At 31.3% G+C, this 27,075-nt stretch overlaps 4 protein-coding genes across 5 annotated transcripts; 2 read left to right on the top strand and 2 right to left on the bottom strand.

Moving 5' to 3' along the window:
- Positions 1 to 1,133: 1,133 nt before the first annotated feature.
- Positions 1,134 to 3,863, top strand: LOC114398841 (aluminum-activated malate transporter 14-like). The gene is made up of 6 exons (XM_028360962.1): positions 1,134 to 1,464; positions 1,552 to 1,698; positions 2,026 to 2,301; positions 3,028 to 3,137; positions 3,235 to 3,378; positions 3,513 to 3,863. The coding sequence occupies exons 1-6, from the start codon at positions 1,134 to 1,136 to the stop codon at positions 3,861 to 3,863; spliced, it is 1,359 nt and encodes a 452-aa protein (XP_028216763.1).
- Positions 3,864 to 5,872: 2,009 nt separating this feature from the next.
- Positions 5,873 to 6,280, top strand: LOC114398840 (antifungal protein ginkbilobin-like protein). The gene has a single exon (XM_028360961.1). The coding sequence runs from the start codon at positions 5,873 to 5,875 to the stop codon at positions 6,278 to 6,280; it is 408 nt and encodes a 135-aa protein (XP_028216762.1).
- Positions 6,281 to 7,968: 1,688 nt separating this feature from the next.
- LOC114400177 (protein trichome birefringence-like 10) lies at positions 7,969 to 12,544 on the bottom strand. Its single transcript, XM_028362495.1, has 4 exons — positions 11,898 to 12,544; positions 10,466 to 10,855; positions 9,677 to 9,835; positions 7,969 to 8,918 (listed from the first exon to the last, which is right to left on the bottom strand). Exons 1-4 carry the CDS (start codon positions 12,329 to 12,331, stop codon positions 8,543 to 8,545), a joined length of 1,359 nt encoding a protein of 452 aa, XP_028218296.1. The 5' UTR covers positions 12,332 to 12,544; the 3' UTR covers positions 7,969 to 8,542.
- Positions 12,545 to 14,670: 2,126 nt separating this feature from the next.
- Positions 14,671 to 19,554, bottom strand: LOC114400176 (protein trichome birefringence-like 10). Of its 2 annotated transcripts, XR_003663906.1 has the most exons (5): positions 18,643 to 19,554; positions 17,256 to 17,645; positions 16,427 to 16,585; positions 15,233 to 15,709; positions 14,671 to 15,084 (listed from the first exon to the last, which is right to left on the bottom strand). XR_003663906.1 is itself a non-coding variant. In XM_028362494.1 (4 exons), exons 1-4 carry the CDS (start codon positions 19,134 to 19,136, stop codon positions 15,334 to 15,336), a joined length of 1,419 nt encoding a protein of 472 aa, XP_028218295.1. In that variant the 5' UTR covers positions 19,137 to 19,554; the 3' UTR covers positions 14,671 to 15,333. The 2 variants fall into 2 exon arrangements, 1 of the variants encoding a protein (XP_028218295.1); XM_028362494.1 differs by having other exon boundaries at positions 14,671 to 15,709.
- Positions 19,555 to 27,075: the final 7,521 nt, after the last annotated feature.

Raw genomic sequence — 27,075 nt, 5'->3', positions numbered from 1 at the left:
CTTCTATTTATGTTCATCTGATTGAAAAACATATCTCAGCGTTAAAACTATCTTTCTTTGTAATGGTATCGTTTTTTATTAATCTTTTAAAGTATTAGTATATTTTATTTAAAGAAACAGAAAAGTGAATTTAAAGGTAATTTTATTTGTTTTAGATAGAGGACCATTCTCCTCATAAGGTACACTAACTCATGTTTGCTTATATACGTGTTCCACTAAAATGTCCTACTGCTTCCAAATGAGGATAATGTGCATAAATGATATCGGTGGTACTTTCTTCATTTTATTCTCTAATAGTCATGTCTAGAATTCGGGGTTGGACGTCCACTAATTTGGTACTTCACAATTCAAGAGGAATAATGATACATTTTCTTAACATACTTCTTAGTATTAGATGAAATTTATATGAAATTCATGACAAAAAGAAGAGCAAGATTTAAAGGTATTCAATACCAGTTTAAAGGGGGGAAATATTTGAATAGAATCTCTTTGGGTCTTCACGAGTCAAACTTTGATGATGTATATAGAGACACGGACATTTAAGTTAGTGTTTGAAAGAAGTTAAGAGTATAGAAGTTAAAAAGTATGCTCGATATCTCTATTCATATTATTTTTCTATAAACCATGATAATGATTCTTACATGTTAAGACGTGAGAAATGCATTTGAAAATGAATCCTTGATTTCTACGGTTATAAGATACCTGATGTAAGTTCAAAAAATGATTTACTATTAAAACTTAATGATAGTAATGGTATTGAGTTAAAAAAAAATTGTCAAAAAGATTATCAGTGTCATTCACCAAAGACAAAAATAACAAACATTTCCCACCAAGTATTTGACGTATTGAATTAATGTATTACCTTTTTTCTTTAGTGTGAATCTAAATCTAGATTTGAATAGGTCCAGAATAAAAGGAATCTATAGTATCATTTAATAAATTTAGGAAAATTAATAAATGTTGTCACAACATTTCTTGGATCCTTTAGAATTTGATCACCCATCACCATCAGTCTCCACTTATATGCCATAGTATAAATTGGATATCTGTCAAAATTGAGTTTTCACAAGAGAATGAGTTATAAAATTCCTACGAAGGAAAAAGGGAAAGGAATTGAGAGAGTAAAGACAAAAATGGAATCAACTCACGTACTAGCCATTACAAATGAAGAAGAGAATATTGCTCGTTCAAAAGAGAATAAAACATTCCAATTTCATCTTCCCCCCATCATTTCCCATCTTGGGAAAAATGAGGTCCACTGTGTCTCCATTACTTCCAATCCTAGACACAAGCAGATGCAAAGTGGTGGCCATGATATGAGGAAGATAATCCACTGCATCAAAGTGGGAATCTCCTTGGTTTTGGTTTCACTCCTGTACCTCTTGAATCCTCTCTTTAAGCAAGTTGGAGAAAATGCAATGTGGGCTATCATGACTGTTGTAGTCATGTTTGAATTCTCTGCAGGTACGTACTTTCAGCAAAATTCAATTCAATTAACTCTTATAAAAAAAATTAATATGATATATATATTAATTTAATCAAACACTTCAGGAGCCACAATTGGAAAGGGCTTCAATCGTGGACTAGGAACTATTATAGGAGGTGGACTAGGTTGCTTAGCAGCAGTTTTTGCCCAAAGCATTGGGATTGGCAGGCTTGGCAACTCAATTATTATTGGTGCTTCAGTATTTATATTTGGTAAGCTTTTGGTTGGGTTGACAACTCATTTAATATTTCTTACAATTAATGTTCTTGTATTATATTTGGTAAGTTTTTTTTTTTAAGCATTCATCAATTTTATTGATGATTAATTTCTTCTAAAAAATCTGATTGACCATTTTTATTAAAATCTTATCTCTTAATCATGATTTTTTTTATTCGGAAGACTCAAACTCAAAATAACTTATTAATCAGTACTAACTAGTTAATTTGATTGGTGTTTTAACATTATGCGTTAACCTATATATATGTAATTATATCTTTAATAAGCCGTTAATTGGTGTGGCATATGTGTATTAATTTCAGGATCAGTTGCTACATATCTTCGACTGGTTCCAAGCATAAAGAAAAGATACGATTATGGGGTGATGATATTCATGCTCACATTCAATCTAGTTGTGGTTTCTGGCGTACGTGGGGATGTGAAAGTGTGGGACTTAGCCAGGGAGCGTCTCTTGAATATACTAATGGGCTTCATTGTGTGCGTTTGTGTGACTTTGTTTGTCTTCCCTTTGTGGGCTAGCGATGAACTTCATGATTCCACGGTCTCAAGATTCCTGGACCTTGCCAACACAATTCAAGGTATATGGCAATGGCATATACGAGCATGAATGAAATAACGTATTTTTTTTTATTTCATTCCAATAATTGTATTTTTACTAATACCTTCAATTTTTTTTTTTAAAAAAATATTTATAAAATATTAGCCACAAAAATGTACGTAATGTATCACAAATCAAGATGTGACTCCTGTATCATAAGACGGGTCCCGTGGAGAGAGATTTTTTAAATTATTTTATCTTTTAGCAAAAAGGTTTTTCACAGAATACATCTTATACAGAAAAAAAAATCTCAATATTATTATTATTTCAATATGTATACACAAAAACCAAGAGAGGCCAAATACTTGCCTTGCATAAGTATTTTGACCCCCCATTTAATATTTTTTATTTAATATCAGTATACTAAAATCACTGTTGAAATATAAAAATATTTATAATATTTTTATTAATATAAATATATTTTATACTTCATTTATATATATATATCAAGATCAATATTACGTATACATTTAAAATATCAAAAAATAAGTAGCTTTTAATTATATTTTTTACTATTCCATTTTTATAAAATTTAGCATAAACAATCATGCATGATAATAAATCGTTATAATTCAACAACTAGACCAGTAAATGATGTAAGTCTTCAGTACAAATCGATCCATATATAGAGTCAAATTAAATACGTGTGGATGGGATTCAATATAGCCAAGCCAAAGAGAAATTTATTTATCCTCCTTCGTTGTAGTTTGTTTTGGGGAATGTACCAAAATCGTTAGTGGAAAGGAAAACCAACCTCGTGCTAGCTTCAACGTTTGCAAGTCAGTGTTGAACTCCAAGTCAAAGGACGAATCATTGGTACGTTGATCTTCAATTAGATATTTTTCTTAAAATTTAATGAAAAACTATATACTACTGTATTAAGTGTAGGATCAAGTTTTAATTTGTTTTTCAGGCAAATTTTGCAAAATGGGAACCCTGGCATGGAAAATTCGGATTTTCCTACCCTTGGGGAAGGTACTTAAAGATTGGTGAAGTTCTTCGAGAACTGGCTGCATTTATTCTTGCAGCGGGACGTTGCCTTGAAGCATCAAAAGAGGTAGGTCTATATTTTTCTCTCTTTTATTCTTTTTTTTTTAGGTCCATAAGTAAGTGTATCTTATAAACTTGCAAAACGACAAAATAAGATTTGATGGGCTCACTTGTTTGGGTTCAATAAATCTTTTTTGTCAGCCCATGGCCTCTTTGAGACGGTCAAAATGGGTCCATTTAGAAACATGCGAAGCAGTTGAGTCAAAGGTTGTGTTTATTCTACGAGAACTTGGAGAAAGCATGAAGCAAATGAGGAAATGTGATGCAAAGGGCAACATTTCGGGCCAGTTGAAAAATGCAAGAGAAGATTTAAGCTTGATAATTTCCACATCTAAAATGGTGGAACTTGAGGATTGCCAAGTGCTAGCAATTGCTAGCTTCGTGTTCTTGCTCATGGAAGTGATAGGGAAGGTAGAGGAATTGGTGAAAGAGGTGGAGGAGCTCGAAGACATTGCTGGTTTTCGCACCACCACAACTTCATTGTCTTCGTAGAACCCATCTTTGTATACAATGATATTATGTAAAAACCACTTCCCAATTTTGGGTCATGAGTTAGAAATATGTGTTTTCTTGGTACCAAAAAAAAAAACACATTTTTAATTAGAAATATGAATTTGAGTGTATCATCCAAAGTATAGTAATTGAGGTCAGATGCAATTAGGTATTTAACTGTGTTTGTATTAATGAAAATGAAAACATTACTGAAGTGTCATAACCGGTAAACTGAACCTAGACGCAACTTTTCCAGAAAACTTTCTTTTTCAGAAATATTATTTATTTTTGTTTTTAAAATTAGGTATCAAACATGAGAAATTAAATTTCTCCTTTCAAGATTTGCAGGAAATTAAAAATTTTCTTCCTTATCAAATATCCCCTAAAATTACAAGAAAATTATTCATGTTTTAAATTAAAAAATAAATTCATCTTGGATCAATAAAAACCAAAAAATAAATTAGAAAAATTAATTGATCAAATTTTTTTAGGAGTACATCAATGTCGATTTAATGACATTTCTATAATACTTTATAACTCATTTATACTTTAATTCATATTATTTTGTAAGAATATAATATTATATATATACTCTATCTTTTTTTAAAAAAGAAACAAGGAATATTATAGTCTATTCTCTCTCTCTCTCTCTCTCTCTCTCTCTCTCTCTCTCTCTCTCTATATATATATATATATATATATATATATATATATATATATATATATATATATATATATATATTTCATCATGCTTATGCCATCACTCACACAATGTTATGTTTACACAGTTTTCAAAAAAAATATCTAAAAAAATTAATTAGCAAAATGAATGGACGGGGTTCTGTAGAATTAACCTTGTATCATATTGAACAAACAAGCAAATTGAGGTTGAATGATACGTCACGAATCCGTTCATCAACACAAAATAACAAAGTTTAAATGGCCGGCAACAATGCACAGCACTTCTCCACTTGTAACCTCCGCTACACCCTGTCATATCACAAATTCATTTGAGTCAATCAGCTTCCGTTCATTATTTTAAGGGAACTTAATTTTTTAATTAAATAATAAAGCATACAAGTAGTTTTATTAATTCCATAAAGTGATATAGCCTAGCTTTTAGCATACATGTAAATTAAATTTAGAGTATATATATATATATATATATATATATATATATATATATATATATATATATATATATAGATAGATAGATAGAGTTGAAATTCCTTAGAATTTTAACATTCCAAATGATTTGATATTAAGTTTGATCAAATTTTAAGCTGTCTGGTTCTAAATGACGTTATCAAGCAGCAGCGCCTGAAATTTTCTCCAACACTAAATTTGGTAGTGCATGCGCACAAAGAATCAAGTTATTTCACCTTGTTTGGTAGCACTATATATAGCTGATTAGATTGAGGGAAGGAATAAAAGTTCGTGAACTCCACATATTTTACTTAATATTCGTTCTTGAATTTATGAAAAAGAAGGGAGTGTGCAAAGCCTGTAATATGATACAAAAAAAAATCATTTTATTTATATTCTATAATGTTGTAATGGGTTAAATTATCTTGATATATTATTTTTCTTTCCTTCTTTTTTATCTTCATTTAAATAATATAAAAAGAAAATCATTATTTCGTTATTTTCTTTCTTATTTTAATTTTCTTTTCTCATCCAAACTATCTTCTTGAATTTTCAATGTCAAGCAACAAGACTTGGTGAGAATGCCGAAGGATGGTTAAGAAAATAAAATGAAATCAATAGACGTGACTTACAATAAACAAATAATACTACGTACCTTGTTCTTTTTGGTGGGATATTAAATAATATCATCATGTAACACGTACGGACAAAAGCTTAGCATTGAATATTAGACATTAACATAGATGTAGTAGCAGCAGCCAGCAGATAAACCAAAAAATCAATGGACCTTACCTGACATAATAATAGTAAACGCCTGTTAAGATAACAAAACACATCGTGTGCTAGAATTCAATCAAAGGAAGATGGGCATTAATCCAACAAAATATGCAACAATTGCGATTTGTTTGTTTTGCCTATGGAGTGTTGCTGAGTGTATCCCCAACACCAGCATCATCAATGTTCTCTGCAACAATGGGGTGTACACTTCTGGGGACCCTTTTGCTATTAGTCTAAGCTATGTTTTTGGGGACTTAGAGAAGGAAACACCAGCACAGAAGAATTATGACTACCACAACATTTCACCCTATCCTAATGCCTATGCCTATGGGCATGCTACTTGTAACCTTAATCTGACATCCTCTGATTGCAAAACATGTCTTGGTGCTGCTAAAGCGGCCTTGTTTAGCACATGCCAGACACCACGGATCGGGGCTCGTTCGGTGCTCTATGATTGTGCAATCAGGTACGAGCAATACCCATTTGACGATTAGAAATTGAACATTGAGCTTTGGTGTTCAACTTTCCATCATAAGGCTCTGTATGTAAAGTCAGTATGTGTATGGATCATCTAGAATCATGTTGAAAAACTAGTTATTAAGGTGACTTTACGAAATAAAATTGCATGTTTGATTCTATTTTTTAGAATTTTTTACTCATGTCATGTGATCTATGCAACACCTAATGAGATAAGATTTTGTTATTGTTGTTGATTTGAATTTTGAATTAATTTTAAGTGCACGTTTGGAACTAACTTCTACATCTAAAGTTGCACATTTCCAACAAAAATCAGTGTAAAAAATTCTCAAAATCAAACCGTAAGTAACATATACTTATAACTTTTAAAATAAAAATCTCTAAATATAAATTATATTGCTTAAAAATAAATTTTAACAAAAATTGCATTTTACAAAATCAATTTTGCAGATAGTTATCCAAATACATACATACCACCGTTGGGTTTTCAAGATTACATCATCAAAAAGGCTTACTAAGTTTGTAATTGTAATACAAATGAATGCCATATAGTGTACCACAACTATGCCTTCGAGATATAATGTTAGCCAATGGTTGAAAAAAAAATTGTGGATTCGAATTTTTTAATTGATATTTCTAACAAAATTAATAAATTAACATTTGTTTACTGATAAAAGAAAACCACAATTATGCCTTAACTAACTCAAAATACTTTGTCTTTAATTTCTAAAGTGTGATTTCTTTTTTAAATAAAAAAAATCTAGTTTTGCGGTATGATTCTTCATAATTTTTAATCCTCTTTTTAGGGTACATAACATGGGTTCAAGCTTACATGATTCTGTAATCTGTCTACATGTTGAGTAAGAGATCAATTGCGTGATTTTAAAACTTCCGAAGGGAAAAAGATAATCATCAAAAATAGGGAAAAGATAAAATATTAAAATGCCTCGTTTGCCTGGATATATTTTTGGAAATTTTGAAAGAATAATGGTTGCGTGATATTATAAAATAAAAATTAGTTTTTTTCTTTCTAGGAACATCAATATTCTGTATCGGTGTTAACGATCCAACTAATCCAAATCAAATTGAAAAAATCATTATTCACAACAAAACTCACCTGAGTTTTCAAAAGTTGCATTAACAAAAACTCAACTAGTTTTCAGTATCATAGAGTATAATCCCTTTTTAAGTATGGTTTTAAAAACACCGCAATTGAAATGGCATGCAAGCCCAGTTGTCAGGCTCAAACGCGAGTAACCAAAGGCATTGCCGAGTATAGTTCACGCAAAGTGCAGAATGCCAATTTCAAGAAAAGTTATAGACTAACGTATATTGTTTGTAAGTATTATGCAAAGGAAATTGAACATACATAAAAAATAAAAAAAATAAAAAAACCTTGAAACTTGAAACTTGAACCAGATTGCTTGTATGAATTGATAATTGAGCCGTAATAACCTTCTGTATAACCGTTTAAGTTAAACAATTTACTAGTATACTATTTTCGTCATATCAATATCACTAGTATATAAGATCTCCAAGAAATATAATGCATATGAATAACTCCAAGGTTTCTTCTTTTTTTTAAGTCAATGACTCCAAGGTATTAGGCATTTGTATATATAAATAAAAATAATCAATAGAAAAAATCTCTTTATATACAATCTACAGCAACATCATGGACTCCGATCATCATTTGAAATTTACAACAACAAAAAAAAAATGTTGTATTCCTTCTGAGACTAACTAATCAAGTTTGGATCTCTGGTTATTTTTTTCTTTTTTGTACAAGATATCCCTGAAACTCACCATCCAAAACTAAGTTCCCATCTAGATATGTTCACCTACAACGGCAGGCCACTACAATTCTACAAAGGTCAAACAATCATTTCTTAGGAAATTAAGACAACTTAATTTCTTTGGTTGCTAAGAATAAAATCCTATAACATAAAGAAAACTAACAAAGAATTAGATGCATCAACTAGTGAGACTGACCAGATACAACAACAAAGTCTTATCCCATTAGGTGAGATCGATTTCATGGATCATACAATGTCATTTCATATAGTTTAATACCAAAGTTTCAGATATATTATTTAGCCTAAAATCTCCCTTGATGATTTCCTCCATCTTTTTTGGTCTCCCTTTTCTTCTTTTCACGAGACTAAAAGTCATGTAATTTTCTATTCTCCTCATTCAACTTGCAGCTTCACCTCATTCAGCAAGATTTGTCACAGATTTGTATAACTTATAACATTCTCTGCAAACTGTATATTGACCAATTATAGTGGAACTTGAGAAACTTTTGTTGTATGCTGTCTCCGTTCGAAAAAATCCTCCCGCTTGAGAAGAAGTGCATAAAGAATTTCGTTCCATGAATCAGGAACGCCAGGTAGGCACCAATGACTACAGTCTTGCCGCCACATAGAGGATGTCCTGCCTGGTCCAAGATAGTAAATAGATGGATGGCCATCTCTTCTATGTATTGACATTTGCGTGACATTAAGCAAGTCCAGATTCAAAACTTCTGATTTATTCATGCGTTCTGACAAGATATCAACGACATTTCTGAAATGGATGTCAGATACTGGTGGCAAGGAGCCTAAATCAGGTAATGTTTCCAAGTGACAACCACCACCAGTATTCCAGTTACCACCCCTGTTACATCCACCAAATGTGTTCATGACTCATTCATATCTTCTTCCACATGTTAGTCATTGACTCATTGCAGCTATAGAAGGAGTTGCTAAAAAGGTTTTGACAGTTTGCTCAAAAAAGAACCATACAGAAATTAATACCACAACAACAACAAAACTTTATTCCACTAGGTAAGCTAGACATGAAACAAGCCACAAAAAATATGCACAAGCAGCAATATAAATGAGAAAGAATAATGCACAAATAACGTATGTAGATTTATGATTTGTTTAAAATTTAGTTTTCCCTAGCATTCAATGGATAAGATGACAGCTAACATTAGAATTATTAGAAGAGGAAGAGTTGGAAACCTGAAGCCATCAATTCCACCTACAATGCAGTAATGCAGTAATGCAGTAATGCAGTAAAGCAGTTAATGTGATAAGTCAGTAAAGAATATGCATCTGTTAAATGGAAGGTCCTTAAGAGGCGGCAAGTATTCTGTCTTTGTGTCTTAAAATTTATGCTACGCCTCAAAAATAAATACAATCTAGAAATAAAAAATGCTTGCCAAAAGGTGTAGTGAAAGGAAAAACTTGTACAAATTCAAGTGACAGTATAGATTTAGTTTAAGTTTACACAAATGTCGTTTTATCAACCCTAATAAATTTATTGTAGGAGGCGGCATAACTGAGTTCACCATTAGAAAATTATAGACAAAAAAATTTATGCGAATAAAGATACAAGTCTAGGTTAGTCGGTTTGAAAGTTAAGCAAACCTGAAATGGACAGGGGAATAAGTTCGAAAAAGGACATAAGTTTTGTTCATGTCTACTTTATTGGCAATCCAATCAACTACAGTCTCTATTGATTTTCTGAATGCGTCTTCTATTGTCATATTCATCTTCACTTCCTCCCCTATTTGGAAGTAACAACCCCTAAGTAATGAAACGAACCAATAATTAAAATCACATATAATTATAAATTCAATAATGATAGCAAAACCACATAAAGAGTAAAATATATTGTTAGAAACTATTAACAATGTAATTTAGGCTATGCCCAAGCTTTTGTATATTCAACCTTACTGCAAAACATTTGAACCAGAAGAGATCCCAGTCCCTTTATATAAGCTTTTACTGCATTGAAAATAGTTGCTAGTAATATCTAACTACACTAGTATATCACTGTGTTAATATAAATTCATTCCTTCTTCCAGCTAATAAAAGGGTCCATCTTTTGCAGTGTTCTATTGTAAGAGGAAAGAATATCGATCTACCAAAAGAAATTCTCACTATATTTGGCAAATACCTTTTTTTTTCTGGAAAACAAAACTTTCATTTTTAAGATCTCCCCAAAAGCTTCCAAAAACAATGCAATTGTTTCCCACAGATAAGCTAATCCAAATATGCACTAAAAAACCTTTTTTTTTATGCACAAACTGTATCAGTATCACATGATTAGTGCCTTCTTTCCCATCATTGCTAAAATGCCAAAACAAGGTGACACTCAAAGATTGAAATGTTAAGAATAAAAACAGAAAAACAGATAAAAAAAAAAGTCCTTACATTCTGACAGTCTTCTGAAAGTTCCACCAATGTCCAGCATTGAGAACCAGCACATCTGCATCTCTCCACTTATTAGAAATCCAGTCCATATGATCCACTCTCAAAGTCATTCTTACCCCATCAGGTGCTCCAAAAGGAGGTCGTCCCTGCACTACAAGAAATCGTGATCTGTAGTATTCAATGGTACAGTTGAAATCTTCAAACTTAAATGCCAAGAAGCCCATGTGCCTTGTAATTTGGCTCCCATTAACCTCGTAGACCCTAGCCTTATTTGCAATTGCCGAAGAGAGCATACAAATGAGTGATTCCCATTGGTTCCTACCAATCGAATCTCCAACAAAAACTAGTCGCTTGTCCCGCAGCTTTTCCAACATCTTCCTTGCATCAAATCTGTTACAAGAGTACACTCCCACATTATATTTCCTTTCCAAGATGTAAGTCAACAGCAGATAATTACAGGCACTGAAGAAGAATCAAAACAAAAATGGAACAAGCTGTCCAATTAAGCGCAGGAAACACCATAAAAGCTCACCCCCCAAATCAAAAATAATTTTATTTTTTGAAAAAGAAAAACAGGCACATAGTTATTGAACTTGATCAATACGCCAGAGATTATGGATAGGTCGGTAATGACAAATGAAACTAGCAATAGTTGACAATGACAATTATGGTATCATCACCAGTAACAAACCAATAACATAAACTCTCTCCGCTTATAATCGCTGAAAAAACTCGCACGCCAAGTTTACTTTACACCAGAACCATTTTTTTTTTCAAATTCCTCAATATGAAAGAGACATTATAACGACTATTAAACCAGAATTACTACAATCACTAAAAGGTGGACTAACTAGCGAAAGAAAAATAGAACTAGAAAAATTCTTAAAAGAAAAAGAGATACTTTCGTTCCCGAACAAACACTTCCTTCACACCAATTCTTACGAAGCAAAGTTAAACAAAAAAAAAAATGTTCATACGAGTTAAGTTAAACACAAAAGGCTTAACCACTTCCTTCATTCCAATTCACACAAAGTAAAGTTAACAAAAAAGAACAAACACAGTTAATCAAAGTTAAACAAAAAGGATAGTTCATCAAAACAAAACACATTCGGGGCATGTACAAAATACACGGAAGCGCATGAACGGTGGCGATCCCATAAGCAATCAACTACGGTACAAAATTCCAAAATCATTTTGTGTTCAGAGAAAAAACACGAACCAAACCAAAATCAAGGTTTACTTTTTTGTCCTCATTTTTCTGTCTTATTATAATTATTATACCAACCAACCCAAAAACAAAACGAACATGGATAGCCAACGAAAGAAAACCTTTTAGTGTTCATTTTTTTCAGCACCAACCAACCCAAAAAGTGAAATTAAACTAGAAAAAAGAAGAAATGAGAAAAATGGAAAAGGTGGGGTGGGTTAGAACCTGGGCAAGTTGCAATCTTTGGGTTGCCACCTCCATTTGGTGTAGAAAGTGTCAGGCCTGCCATTCTGGGAGCAGCGAAAACCTTGATCCGGGAAGGAACAATTTGCGGAATGGTAAAGGGGGTAAGTCTCATCCCAAACCCATTTCCCATCAAAGACATCACATTTATCACCGTCTTGGCTCAGAAACTGAACTGGGGCAGAAGAAGATGGTGATGAGAAATCCAAGTGAAGGACAGTGGCAGTGCCCCTGGAGCGGAAGCCTTTGTAATCCAAGTAGAAGAAGCTGGCAATGAAGAGAGAAGCGACGAAGAAGAAGGCTAGTACTCCCAAGGAAGACTCGAGAGGGTTAAAGCGTTTAAATTTCTCGAAAAAATTCAAGTGGGTCGCGGTGTTGTCGCCTGAGTCCTTTGTTGCTGTTACGCTCTTGCTCATCTCGTACGTTCCAAGGAACAAAATATTTAAGAAAGACAATGAATGAAGGTTTAAAAGGATATGGTTTTGTTTTGAGGGGATGTGATCGGAACGTTTAAGGTAGTGGGGGGGTTTGGGGACGACAGCCACTCACTAACCTAACGTGTAACCGCGAATTCACTGGTGAGTGTTTGCGAGAGAGACTGCTATTTCTGACGCCAACTTCATTGACCCGTTCAACGTGATTTTTTACTATTTATTTTTATAATTGGGCTCACACATATTCAGGGCCGTTTCTTTAACTCTTGTGCTTATTTTTCACTATAGACAAATTCATCTTTAATTATGAGCATGGCATAAAATAATTTGTTAGTAGTCTGTAAAAAAAATTACTTTGTTAATAGGAATTTAGTTAGGATTTAGGTATTTTATACATTTTGATGTATATTTTTTTTATCAATACGTTATGTGTATCAATAAGTTGCCTTCAAGTTAATTTCACCAATCATCACCCTCATTCAGTGTATTAATAAGTTGCCTTCAAGTTAATTTCACCAATCATCACCCTCATTCACTGCCAACTTATCTATTTCTAAATATAATACTTTTAATAGAGAAATCGGTTGGTGGTAACTGCTAAAAATAATAATAGTAGTAGTAGTGTAGTGTCTATTAATAGTGTTCTACACCTCCATTAATTGCATTACAATCCAAAGCTAGCTAATAAACATAGCTCTAACTGACAGAGGTAATTTTCTCAAAGCACAAACGGTTTTGCAGCAAGGGTGTACTGATCCAACGACAGCTGAAGCGTGGGGATTACTTAAAGCTCTTCATTGGGTGTAATCTCTTGGCTTTCAAAGTGTTATTTTTTAGCTGGATTGCAAAATTGTAGTGGACAAACTTCTCTTAAAAGTTTTTGGCATCTCTAATATCCTTTCGTTATGTAATAATTCTCTTAATGTCTATTCAAACTCCTGGTTGAGTTTTACGCGATGACATACCAATTTTATTGTTCATAAGTTAGCAAGAGCATCAAAATTTCATGTTGGCATTTAGATATTTGATTGTATTTCTCTGTGTGTGTATTCTGAAGTTATAAATGAAATAATCTTATTTGCCTCCAAAAAAAACATGTTACCTTCATTTCTAGGCTCACGAGACCAAATGTTTTAATTTGAAATTTAATATTTTTAGTAGTTTTTTCTTAAATTAAATTTAATCTTATCTTATATTATATTTGTAAACACATACCATGTGGCTCATTACATATTTTGCTTAAAATTCCACCAAGTTAATGTACTTGGACTCTTGTTACAGTATTTCACTTGAAAAGAAATTTATTACCTTTCTAAATTTTAAGAATAATTTTACATTCTCTTATAATATTATCTTCTTACAGATCTTAATTTCTAGTTATTAAATAATAATAAAAACCTATTTTTTAAGATATTAAAATTATTTTAATACTCTATAAAATATTTAAAAGATTAATAAGGCAATAAAATGTTGTTCCGGTTGAATTTATCAATGTATTGCTAATTACATGCAAGTAATGTGGTCAAAGTCATCTTGGTAAGTTTTTTGTATGTTTGGGATGATCACATAGATTGGAGTTCATGAAAGGCATGATATTTGTCCAATACTTCTTTATATTTTCTATAAAATGTCAAATTATTGAAGTAGAAAGATTATAAAAAAGGAGTATAATAAGTATTAAAAAATACAAATATTTTTATTCTGATAATTAACACATTTAATTTTTGTTAGGGTTTCTCTGGTACGGGATTAATCTCTCTCAATTAGGGGTGAACAAGAATGAATTGGGATAGGTTTGTCCTTGTCTCTTTTTATGATATACATGTGTTTATAATCCCCTTTTTATGGTAACTAACATGGGTTCAAACTTACATGATTCTGTCTACATGTTGAGATATCAGGTGCGTGATTTTAACTTCAGAAAGGGGAAAAGATGATGCATCAAAAAATAGGGAAAAGGTAAAATATTTCAAATGTCTCGTTTGCCTGAATATATATTTTTTGATACTTTGAAAAATTAATATTTTCGGATCTGTTTGCGTGATGATATTATAAAAATAAAATGGTTTTTCTTTCTAGGAACACTAATAATCTAGTACCAATGTTAAGGATCCAAGTAATCCAAATCAAATTTAATAATCTGTTGTTAAGTGTCTTTAAAAAAAATGAATCTGTTTATTAATTTAAAATGCAAACTTTATCAAAAAAAAACTCGAAAAACCTCAGTTGATATGAATGGCATTCAACCCCAATTGTTAAGCTCAAACGCGATTAGTCAAAGGCATTGCCAAGTATGGTTCACGCAAAGTGCAGAATGGCAATTTCAAGAAAAGCAACAATATAACGTATATGATTCATTAGTATTATTCTAAGGAACTTGAAAATACAAATAAATCTCGAAACTTGATCCAGATTGCATGTATGAATCGATGACTGAGCCACGATAATCTTCTGTATCTCCAACAAGTATCATCCATATCAATTACTCCAGGGTATTTGTCTATATAAATAAAAATACAATTAACCAAAAACAAAAAAACAATCTCTTTTTACATACAATTTACAACAAACAGCTGCATCATGGACTCCGACCATCATATGAAATTTACAACAAAAGATGATGTATGCCTTCTGATCAATCAAGTTCGAATTTCGGTGGTTATTTTTTTCTTTTTTGTACAAGATATCACTGAAACTCACCTTCAAAAATTAAGTTCCCATCTAGATATGTTCACCTACAATGGCAGACCACTACAAAAATGGTCAAGCAATCATTTTGTAGGAAATTAAAACAGCTTAACTTCTTTGATTGCTAAGAATAAAATTCTGTAAACATTAAGCAAACTAACAAATAGTTAGATGGATCATCAACTAGAGACTGACCAGAAAGATGTCAAATTCAACTTGCAACTTCACCTCATTCAGCAAGGGTTGGGAAAGGACTTGTATAACTTAGAACATTCTCTGCAAACTGTATAGACCAATTATGGTGGAACTTGAGAAATTTTTGTTGTATTCTGTCTCCGTTCAAAAATATCCTCCCGCTTGAGAAGAAGTGCATAAAGAATCTCGTTCCATGAATCAGGCACACCAGGTAGGCACCAATGGCTACAGTCTTGCCGCTGCATAGAGGCTGTGCTGTCTGGTCCGATATAGTAAATAGATGCATGGCCGTCTCTCCTGCGTATTGACATTTGGGTGACATTAAGCAAGTCCAGATTCAAAACTTTTGATTTATTCGTGCGTTCTGACAATACATCAACGACAGTTCTGAAATGGATGTCAGATACTGCTGGCAAGGAGCCTAAATCGGGTAATGTTTCCAAGTGACAACCACCACCAGTATTCCAGTCACCACCCCTGCTACATTCAATGATTGTGTTAACGACTCACTCATCTTCCACATTTTAGGAGTCATTTAGTCATTGCAGATATAGAAATTGTTGTTAAAAAGGTATTGGCAGTTTGTCCAAAAAAGAAACCATTCAGAAATTAACAGCGAGGACAAGACCAGATCAGCTATACAAGACCCAGGCCACACAAAATATGGATAAGCACCAATATACCCGAAAAAGAATAACCAACACATAAATAATGTAGACAAATTTATGATGTGTTTAAAATTTAGTTTTCCCTAGCATTCAATGGATAGATGCCCAGCTAACATTAGCATTATTAGAAGATGAAGAGTTGGAAAACTGAAGTCATTAATGCCACCTACTGTGCAGTTAATGTGGTAAGTCAGTATACTATATGCATCTGTTAAAAGGACGGCTCTTTAAGAGGCAGTAAGTTTGTGTCTTTTGAGTCTTAAAAATTATGCCACACCTAAAAATAATACATTCTAAAAATAAAAAAATGTTTGCCAAAACGTGTAGTGAAAGGAAAATCCTGCAATAAGCCGAGTGATCGTATAAATTTAGTTAAGTTTACATCAATGTCATTTTATCAACCCTAATAAATTTATTGGAGAAAGAGCACTGTAACTGAGTTCACGATTAGAAAATTATGGGCAAACAAATTTTGAGCAAATAAAGATACAAGGGCAGGTAAGTCAGTTTCAAAGTTTAGGCAAACCTGAAATGGACAGGAGCATAAGTTCGGAAAACGACGTAAGTTTTGTTTATGTTTACTTCATTGGTAATCCAATCAACTACTGTCTCTATTGATTTTCTGAATGCGTCTTCTGTAGTCATATTCATCTTCACTTCCTCCCCTATTTGGAAGTAACAACCCCTAAGTAATAAAATGAGCCAAAGATCAAAGTCATATATAATTACTTCAATATTGATGGTTTAATCACATGAAGAGTAAAAAATATTGCCGCAAACTATTAACATAGTAATTTAGGCTATGCCCAAGATTTCTATATCATGGAGATAAACAGAGCATAAATAATCAACTTTGGTATATTGAACTTCAAGAGAAGTGAATCAGAAGAGATCCTAATCCCTTTACATAAGCTTCTACTGCAATGAGAATAATTGGTACTTGCTAGTAATACCTAAGCTAAACACATATATCACAGCTTTTATATAAATTCATTCCTGCTTCTTGCTAATAGAAGTGTCCATCCTTTGCAGTATTCTATGGTAAGAGGAAAGAATATCAATCTACCTCAAGAAATTCCGACCATGTTTGGCAAATTATTTTTCAGCAAAATAATCATTTCATTTTTAGCTCTCTCCAAAAGCTGCCAAAAACAATGCAATAGTTTCCCACAAATAAGCTAATCCAAATATGCACCAAAAAACCTATCTTTTTTTTTTTGCAATAAACTGTATCAACATCATATGATTAGTGCCTTCTTTGACATGTCCTTGTTAAAACGCCAAAACAAGGTGCCATTCAAAGATTGAATTGTTAAGAATAACAACGGAATAACAGATAAAAAAAAAATCCTTACGTTTTGACAGTCTTCTCATAATTCCACCAATGTCCAGCATTGAGAATCAGCACATCAGCATCTCTCCACTTATGAGAAATCCAGTCCATATGATCCACTCTCAAAGTCATTCTTACCCCATCAGGTGCACCAGAAGGAGGCCGTCCCTGCACTACAAGATATGGTGATCTGTAGTATTCAATGGTACAGTTGAAATCTTCAAACTTAAATGCCAAGAAGCCTGTATGCTTTGTAATTGGGTTCCCATTAACCTCGTAGACCCTAGCCTTATTTGCAATTGCCGAAGAGAGCATACAAAGGAGTGATTCCCATTGATTCCTTCCAATCGAATCACCAACAAACACTAGTCGCTTGTCCCGTAGCTTTTCCAACATATTCCTTGCATCAAATCTGTTGCAAGAGTACAGTCACTCATTATATTTCATTCCAACAACCGAGCTAAAAGAACATAACATAGCATTGTATGCCCAAGCAATGCTACTCGAGATGTAAGTCAATAGCAGATGATTGCATGCACCAAAGAAGAATTAAAAAAAAAAAAAAAACACAATAAAGAGCAGGAAAGACCATAACAGCTTACCCCAAAATCAAAAATGATTTTTTTTTCTTCCTTTGGAAAAAGCAAAACAGACACAAAGTAGTTGTTGAACTTGTGCAATACGCCAGAGTTTATGGATAGACAGATAATGACAAATGAAACTAGCAACAGTTGACAATGACATTAGGAATCATCGCCAATAAAAAGAACTAGAACAGAAACGCTCTTATTCATATATAAACCCTGAAAAAACTCACCCGCTCACTTCACACTAACACTTTTTTTTTTCCATTTTCAACAATCCAAAAAAGCAAAGAGAAAAAAAAAAAAAAAAAGAACAAGCACTTGCTTCATACCAATTCACTCGAAGTAAAGTTAAACAAAAAAAGAACAAAAACTTCATACCAATTCATATTAAGTAAAGTTAAACACAAAAAGAACAGACACTTCCTTCATACCAATTCATATGAAGTAAAGTTAAACACAAAAGGAACAAGCACTTCCTTCATGCCAATTCACACGAAGTAAAGTGAAAAAAAAAAAAACACATTCCATCAAAACCAAATTTAAACAAAAAGAACATAGTTCAACAAAATAAAACAAATTCGGGGCATGGTACAAAATACACGGAAGCGCATGATCGGAGGTGATCCATAAGCAATCAACTACGGGACAAAATTCCAAAATCATTTTGTGTTCAGAGAAACAACACCAACCAAACCAAAATCAAGTTTTACTCTTTTGTCCTTATTTATTCAGCACTGTCTTATACCAACCAACCCAAAATCTAAAATTAAACTCGAAAAAGGAACAAATCAGAAAAATATAAAAGATGGGGCTGGTTAGAACCTGGGCAAGTTGCAATCTTTGGGTTGCCATCGCCACTTGGTGTAGAAAGTATCAGGCCTGCCATTCTCGGAGCAGCGAAAACCTTGATCCAAGAAAGAACAGTTTACGGAATGGTAAAGGGGATAGGTCTCATCCCAAACCCAATTCCCATCAAAGATATCACATTTATCACCGTCTTGGCTCAGAAACTGAACTGGGGCAGAAGAAACAGAAACAGAAACAGAAGAAGAAGAAGATGATGATGATGAAAAATCCAAGTCAATGATAGTGGTGCCTCTAGAGCGGAAGCCCTTGTAATCCAAGTAGAAGAAGCAGGCAATGAAGAGAGAAGCGACGAAGAAGAAGGCTAGTACTCCCAAGGAAGACTCGAGAGGGTTAAAGCGTTTGAATTTCTTGAGAAAATCCAAGTGGGTCACGGTGCTGTCGCCTGAGTCCTTTGGTGTTGTTGCGCTCTTGCTCATCGCGTTGGGTAGGAAGGAACAAAAAACATTCATTCATTCATGCTCGACTCAGGCTTAAAGGAGGTGGGGGCTGTGACACACAAATGAGAGTGAGGATGAGGAAGAGAGGAAGGTGGGGCCCAGAGAGGGGGGGGGGAAAAAAAGGCATTAATGGCAGAGAAGGAAAGGAGTGTGTACAGTAGCTTCTTTTTTTTTTTTTTCTTCTCAAAAAGTGGTTTTGGGGGGGTTATTGCTATTTGTGTTTGCTGGTAAGTAATGAAGTTAGGAGTTGAGAAATGAAGAGAATGAATGAATGAGAGGAGGTTAAAAAGGTGTTGTTTTTAAGGGGAAGTAGTGATCTTCCGTTTATGGAAGTGTGGGAGGGTTTGGGGAACGCGTGAGGCGAGGGGAAGGGCGGCAATTTATTTATCATGTGTGAACTGGAAGACATGGATTCCTAATTGCCCAATAGACGTGGAAGCAACCCACTATCTCTTCTAATTTCCAACCCTCCAACTAAAATATTTTATTTTTCATTATTTAGATTGCGTATCTCCATCGTTTATAATCATTTATCGTCTAATGGAATGATTGACCCAAAAAACTATTTACTAATCCAATTTTAATTTTAAAAATTTTAGCAAAACAAGAAAACAACCCTTCTTTTTAATCCCCTTAAATGAAAAAGGAATTTCCGACACTAATATTATATATAAAATTGTTTATACTATCATCTAATAACAAATTATAATAGATATGAATTTTAAAATAATAATTATGGTTAACGTCAATAAATTTATCATATAAAATTTACACTATTAATATATAACCTATTTTTTCATACTTTAAATGTTTTTTCTAAATTAATTTAAATGGGTGGTGTACGGCTCTACTAAAATAAGAGGATAAAATAAATAACTATTTTTTCTTTTATAAATATGGGATATCCCTCACAACCCAGAGTTAAAGAATAATTTTTGAATAAGTAAGTAATTTTAATTGTAGATGATAAATTTAACATGTGGATAAGAAAATTAACAGCAGGTGTCATATGCATATTGTTAAAAATTATGGATTTTGTTTTATTTAGATTCATTTTAGAGTTTCTTAAAAAAATTCATTTTAGAGCAATTAAATCTTTTTGAAGATACAAGAAAATTCAAGTATAATAACTTTTGTACTGTAAAGTTTAAAAAAATAATAAATTTATCACACATACATGATAATTAGTAATTATACAATAATATAAAACTATTTTACATAATGAATATAGAATCTATTTTTTCAAATTATTTTTTATTGAAAATTGGAATACACCATCTGTTGATATAGTGGAAAATTAAGACGAGCAAATTAAACTGAAGTACTCGCATCCTAAATGATTGCTCCAAGCATATCAACAGGAGGCACGTCAAGTCCTACTTTGAATGTTGTAACCAAGACTCCATCTTTATAAACTTGATACTCAGTTACTCACCCTCCAGCCTATGTGTTTTATTATTATTATTATTATTATCTTACAAATTTTCAATATATTTTATTTTGCTCTTTTTAGAAGTTATAATTGAAATAATTTTTTTAGTCCTTATAAAATATAAAATATCTTATTTTAATTCTTATAATTATAATTTTTTAATTCTTTTAATCCTAACTGTCTGAATTTGTCTAATGTCATTACATCCAAATTCTTCAAGTTTTATAGTTTCTTTTTCTTTTTCTTAATTTGAAGGACGTTGAGATGAGCCTAGCGACAACCATGCTTAAAGTGTTTCCCGCACTACAGCAACAACATTGTCTATCGGAGCAACCACAACGCCTCCCACCACGAATGACACACCAACAATTAATGCTCCCATGCAAAGGTTTGAGTCATTGAAGGATGCCACAATCTTCATAGCACGTCATATAGGAGCATCAAGAAGTTATGACGGGGAGAAGATGATAGAGGGGCATGTGAAATGACCCAAATGTGTGGCATGGAATTTGGAAGAAAATAAAAGAAAAAGAAAATTCTTGGTGACGAGGGAAAGAAGGAGGAAAAAGAGACTTTTTTTTTATTTACGGTGGTTAAAATCGCCAAAAAAAAATTTAGCAGTTATACATTGCTTGTTCCTATTTTGTAGAGTTTTATAGGATCTAGATGTATTGATGTTAGGTGACTTTGGACAACATGCATCAAAAGGATTAAAAAAATATAACTTAAGAGGTTAAATGGAATATTTTAAACTATAAGAATTAAAAGAAAAAATTATTATAACTATAGAGCTTAAAAATGTAACTTTAGAGGCCAAAATGAAATATTTTTAAGTCTTGAGAACTTTATTATCCTCATATTCAATTCATTTAAATTTTTTATTAAAATCCCTCTTTATATAAGTATTTATTTTTTTCTCCTTTTCAAGGTGTGACCTATATTGGCTCTACCATTGTGATACTGATAGGTCATGCAGAGAACAACAATCCAACCAGTCTAATTGTGCCAGCTTATCAGAATAGCCACAAGGTTTTGGCTGTTTGCTCGCTCTATTTATATTATTTCCTTTATTTTCAGAATGACATGTTTGATGTATCATATAAGACTAGACTGTTAGAAAGAACAAAAACCTACGCCACTCGATCTTGTCTTGTGTTACTTTCTTTTAAGTGATAAAAAAAAAAAAGTAAAAGGTGGTTTTGGTGTGAATGTGTATTATGTTGTCATATTATTCTTTGAAATTAAGAAAATTTATTAAAAAAAGTTCTTAAAAGTGTCATTGTCAATTTATTTAATTTAAAATTCAAAAAATTCGTGTGACTTTAAGAATTAACATCACAATAAGTGATTAAATCTAGAAATTTAGATCAATTATTAGAAATTTCAAAGATTTATTTGAAACTTTTTTTAATTTTAAGAACTATTGCATCAATATTTTATAAGTTCAGGTATCAAAATAGTTTTTACCCTGTAAAAATATATTGTACATTTTTTATTTTAAATAATTAGTACCTGAGTGTATGTTTGTTTTATTGTTACAAATGGACTTTTGGGATAAAATGAAATTGGGACGTTCCTTCCTTTTGCAAAATGAAATTTATTGACTGATTAGATTTATCTTAAAATTGTTAATCACATTTTAAACGAACATCCAAATATGCTTCAAACCAGTATAATTCTCTATTAATTTCTTGCTTGATCGGACACCCCACAAAGAGAGATTATTGTTAAGAATAGTCTCACATCGGATAATTCATGAACATAAGTGATTATATAACTCAGTAGATCATACCCTTATAAACCAATTTTTAAAGGGATGTTTCATATGTCTTTGTTGCACTATAAAATTTAATATGGTATCAGAACCATATAAAATTTAATAATTATATCGAAGTTTGACATGAATCATGATGTGATTATGATTAAGAAAGTTGGTCATTAGCCACTCGTTCTAATAGACCTGCGAACCTTCTAGTTGCTTATTGGTTTTATTTTCCTCGGGTTCATTTTCTTGCTTACTTGATTGACATTAATTTTATATCTTATAGACATATCGGTGAAAAATGTGGTTGGATAGCACAACAAACGGGATAAGAAGTAGTTTTAATTATGATTCTTCACTTCCATTCAACGGCTAAAGCATAGCACATTTCAATTTAAATTAGGTTGTGTTTTGTGTACAGGTGTTCCACTTTCCCATCACTACAATTAAAATAATAGTAAGATTTTCATAATCTTTCTTCAACTTTTAGCCAACTAGCTAGGCAACTAGAAAGTTTTTCATCAATTATACAGGTATTTTATATTTAAATAAAAATGAGAATAAAGATATCATTTGACTTGTTTTAAATAAAATATCATTATTATTAAATAATAGTGAAACTGTATTTTTTTAAGAAAGACTTTTAAAATAATTAATATTTTATTCTTGAGTAGCTTGTTGGCATGATGTGTGAGTATCAAACTCATTCATTAAAGAGATCAAGGCTTCTTTTTTGGTAATAGAGAGAGAGAGAGATGAAGTCTTTTAACATTAAGGAGAAAATTATGAAAATAAATTAATTCAATCAACAAATAATATTTATCTCACTCTAATTTAATTTTATTCTGTTGTTTTATATCACAGTACTTTCTTAAATATAAGTGTGTTATACTTCCTTCATTCTGAACTAACCAAAGTTAAAGAAGAGTAATCTCACTATGTGGTTAAATAAAATACTTAAGTGGTCTTTATTTAGTGAATTGTATGAAAAATCAAATTTACAATATAAAAATAGATTTATATATAATAGAGGTTTATGTAATATTTACATCAAGCAACAATCTACTCATGTTTCTTAGAACATGAATCATATAAACACTATATACAAAATGACTGATTATATTCAGAAAAAAAAAAAGACTAACTATATCATTTTTTTAATCAGCAAATACTTTGTATATATAAATATAAAGAGAAGTGGCACCAGAGGTACCAATGTTTACAACAGACATAGTTTAACTATATTATTTTATTCGTTCGTATTTGTATATATTGATATTTTTTTCCCAAGTTTGCATGCACATAGCATGATAATTTTATACATTAATTGCTAATTTTATTATAATGATATCCTGAAATAATTTATTTTATGGTCACGCTCGAAAATGGCGTTTGGCCAATTGGCTTCTATGTAGAGAGTATTATGCCAATTGGCTTCGAAAATGAAATCGCATGAAAAGGACTATAGCACCAAGTAAGGATGGATTCTATGTATCTATCACAAATTTATAATGGTTGTCTTTCTTAATTCTCAGTAGTACTAAACTTCCCAGAACAGAAATGCATTGAATTTTCATTTCCCCGTCCATTATAATTAAGCACCCATTCGTCTTCATAATCAACGCATCAAATCATCTTCTAAATCTTTTTAAGAAATTAAGCTGCACGTCATATCACAAGGACTTATATTTGTTTGTATGATCTCAGTTATCGTGATATATCATTCATTTGTTTTATCAGGATGCCGAGGAAAATAGTGCTCCTGATATAATTGTGCTCTTGTTCTTTTTCCACCAATAAAAATTTGTTAAATAATTGGAGAAAGAATTTTATTATTCATCTTAATTTTATTAGTTCAAGTATGATTTTTTTTATAATAGTATTGTTATATGAAATATTCACACCAAAATCATGAGCGCACACATAAAATAAATATTTTTTTTAACATGATTTATTCTATATCAAATATTAATATTTAAATTCTTAATTATTTAATTAAGAGACACAAGTGTTGATCAATTTGAATAGGATTGTATATACACTAAAAAAAAAATTAAAATATCAACCTATATTTTCTTTTAATTTTGTTTCCATTGCCTTAACAGTTAACACCCTTAATCTCTCTTAATAACAACCAATCCCTTATCTCTGCATCCTCTGTTCAAGGAAGATTAATTGTGACAGTAGCGCTGATGCTAGTGGTCGGTAGTTGTTGATAACGGTGTTAGTTTAGCAATGTCATTTGTGCCGGGACAACAATAATTTGTGTTCCTACAAATTTACAAAGCAGGAAGCAAATTATATAGGTGATATTTGGAATTAAGCCAGCGACGAAGATGACAAATTAATCCTTGAATTCTCGAATTCTCGTATGATATTCATTTATGTTAAGAAGTGCATGAACTTTTGTGATTTGTGTAGGGACTTGGATAGGCTTTTATGGCAGAAAAATTTATCAGCGTAATGAGAAAGGGAAGCCAAGGCAGAGAAATTGATTAGCATTACGGGAAAGGGAGAGAAATTTATTAGTGTAATGCGGTGGATGTCGCTAATGTCGTTGGGTGTAATGAGAAAAGGAAACACTAATTAACATAAGGAAAAATTGATACGGGTATTAAGGACATTTTAATATATATATATATATATATATATATAAAAGTGAATATTATAAATAACATGGTAATTTTTTATTGGCGAGACAATAACTGGGATACAATTAGGAGGTAGATGATTTGGTTATTTTGTGTTCAAAGTAATTTGCAATTTTTTTTTAAAAAAAAAAACTACAATTAGACAACCTAGACATGCACTTCGAGGGATCAAGCATTTCCTGCCACTATTAAGGATTTTATTAATTGTTAGAAAAAATGGATGAAAGTCTTTGAAGAAAATACTAAAGACGTGGCACATGTCCATGTTTGATTTTGGCTTTCCGCCATTTGGGACAATATCATGCTTGCCACTTTCGACCCATAAACAAGATGAAGTTGAGATTTGAAGCTGGATAACATATCCTAGACACGGATTCAAATCCCACATGACACCAACTTTTGTTTCCACTTTTCATCAAGGAGAGCACAGTTGGCAGTGTGGATGGTTGGGTTCTTTTTTAGGTATGTCAATTTGTTTCGTGTATGAAAAAGATTTTTACTGGGAGTGATAAATTTTATTTTGATGACTTTTATGCTTATATTTAGTAAAATTACTTGAAAAGTTATCTGTTCAAAATGGAAAAATTAATTTATTAAATGATAAGTGTATGATAAAATTAACCGTTAAATTAGTTAAAAAATATAAAATAAAAATAATAAATAATAAAATCATGATTTATTTAAAAAATCAATTATAAAATTAGATAAATATATTGAGGATAAAAATAAAAGAAATTATTTAAAAATTAGAAGCCAAAAGCTGGTATTTTAAAAAATACTAAAAATCACTAAAAAAAATATATTTATCGAACAATTAAATAAGTTTTTTAATTAATAAAAAAAATTAAAATTAATTAAAATATCTTATCATACATAATCTATAATTGGAAAGTTAGTCTCATGATTTTTAAGTATGTGAATACCTTGTTTTTAAAAAAGAAAAAAAAATACATGAAGATTTTTCGAACAATCTAGGAGCAATCTATGTCTGGACTTTTAGCCGATGCAAATAACATAAATTGTATGTTAACAATGACGTATGAGAATGATATGTAACCTTTTATCAAATAAAAGAAATATTCTTGAAGTAACTTGGGAGATATTAGAGGTATAGAGAAGTTAGATGAGAGGAAGAAAAAAATAACTATAAAAAAGGATCCAATTTTTTTCATTCAAGATATTCATCAATCCTCCGGACTAGTTTCAATCAGGGCGGACCCACGTTAAGGTTTGGGGTCTTGCTTCTGACTCTCTTTAATTTTATTTTTTTAATGTATATATATATATATATATATATATATATATATATATATATAAAAAATAATAATAATAACTGTACCAAATAATAATAATAATAATAATATTGAGATAATATATAATCTACATATTTGTGAATTTTATTGCAGAAATAATAACATTTAAGTAATAGATATTTCTTTCTTATTCTTTAATATAGTAGTCTATTCCTATTTTATAGTTTTTCATTGATAAGATAATGGTATATTTTTTAGATATATATTTTATTTTTCTTTTATAGTTATCACATGTAGAGATAAGTATACTTTTCCTTTTTTGAAAAATATTTAAATATGATTTTTACTTTTTGATATTTTTTATGTTATATCATTCGTTATTATTATTTTATGAATATAACTAATTTCATTTACAATCAAAATAAATTATTTAAAAATTAAAAGTGATTTATCAACTTTTGTTCATGGGACAAACTTACGAATATTTTAAGGAATTAATCATTTGTGTTTAGGATACACCAACAAATATTTCTTCTTCCTATCGCATAAACTTTTTTCTCCTTTTGTGAGACTTCAATAAGCTTTTGGGCGTGAGTGTATGAGTCCAAACATATAATTATATAAATCTTGAAAAAACAACTCAGATATCAGATTACATTATATACTCATCGAAAATTTCTTCCAAAATAGTGATAAAGTTGGAAAATTTCTTTCAAAATAATAGTTTTTACCACGACACAACATTCTTCTTCTACTATTTTTCAATATTCTAAAAATAATTTCGTCTTTAATGGTTGTTGACTATACTATTATCACAAAAGATATTCCGTATATAACATAATTTTTCTGATTT

The sequence above is a fragment of the Glycine soja genome, chromosome 19 (assembly GCF_004193775.1).
Source record: "Glycine soja cultivar W05 chromosome 19, ASM419377v2, whole genome shotgun sequence".
Classification (NCBI taxonomy): Eukaryota; Viridiplantae; Streptophyta; class Magnoliopsida; order Fabales; family Fabaceae; genus Glycine; species Glycine soja.
This window is presented reverse-complemented; position numbering and strand designations above follow the sequence as displayed.

Excerpts from the sequence above, each read along its gene's own strand:
- LOC114398840 (XM_028360961.1), top strand. The coding sequence starts at position 5,873 with ATGGGCATTAATCCAACAAAATATGCAACAATTGCGATTTGTTTGTTT.
- LOC114398841 (XM_028360962.1), top strand. The coding sequence starts at position 1,134 with ATGGAATCAACTCACGTACTAGCCATTACAAATGAAGAAGAGAATATT. Across the intron at positions 1,699-2,025 it reads TGCTTCAGTATTTATATTTG|GATCAGTTGCTACATATCTT; the intron begins GTAAGCTTTTGG and ends TATTAATTTCAG. Across the intron at positions 3,379-3,512 it reads GCCTTGAAGCATCAAAAGAG|CCCATGGCCTCTTTGAGACG; the intron begins GTAGGTCTATAT and ends CTTTTTTGTCAG.
- LOC114400176 (XM_028362494.1), bottom strand. The coding sequence starts at position 19,136 with ATGAATGTTTTTTGTTCCTTCCTACCCAACGCGATGAGCAAGAGCGCA. Across the intron at positions 17,646-18,642 it reads AAAGATTGCAACTTGCCCAG|ATTTGATGCAAGGAATATGT; the intron begins GTTCTAACCAGC and ends CTCTTGCAACAG. Across the intron at positions 16,586-17,255 it reads TATGAGAAGACTGTCAAAAC|GGGTTGTTACTTCCAAATAG; the intron begins GTAAGGATTTTT and ends TTTATTACTTAG.
- LOC114400177 (XM_028362495.1), bottom strand. The coding sequence starts at position 12,331 with ATGAGCAAGAGCGTAACAGCAACAAAGGACTCAGGCGACAACACCGCG. Across the intron at positions 10,856-11,897 it reads AAAGATTGCAACTTGCCCAG|ATTTGATGCAAGGAAGATGT; the intron begins GTTCTAACCCAC and ends CTCTTGTAACAG. Across the intron at positions 8,919-9,676 it reads TATTCCCCTGTCCATTTCAG|GGGTGGTAACTGGAATACTG; the intron begins GTTTGCTTAACT and ends TGGATGTAACAG.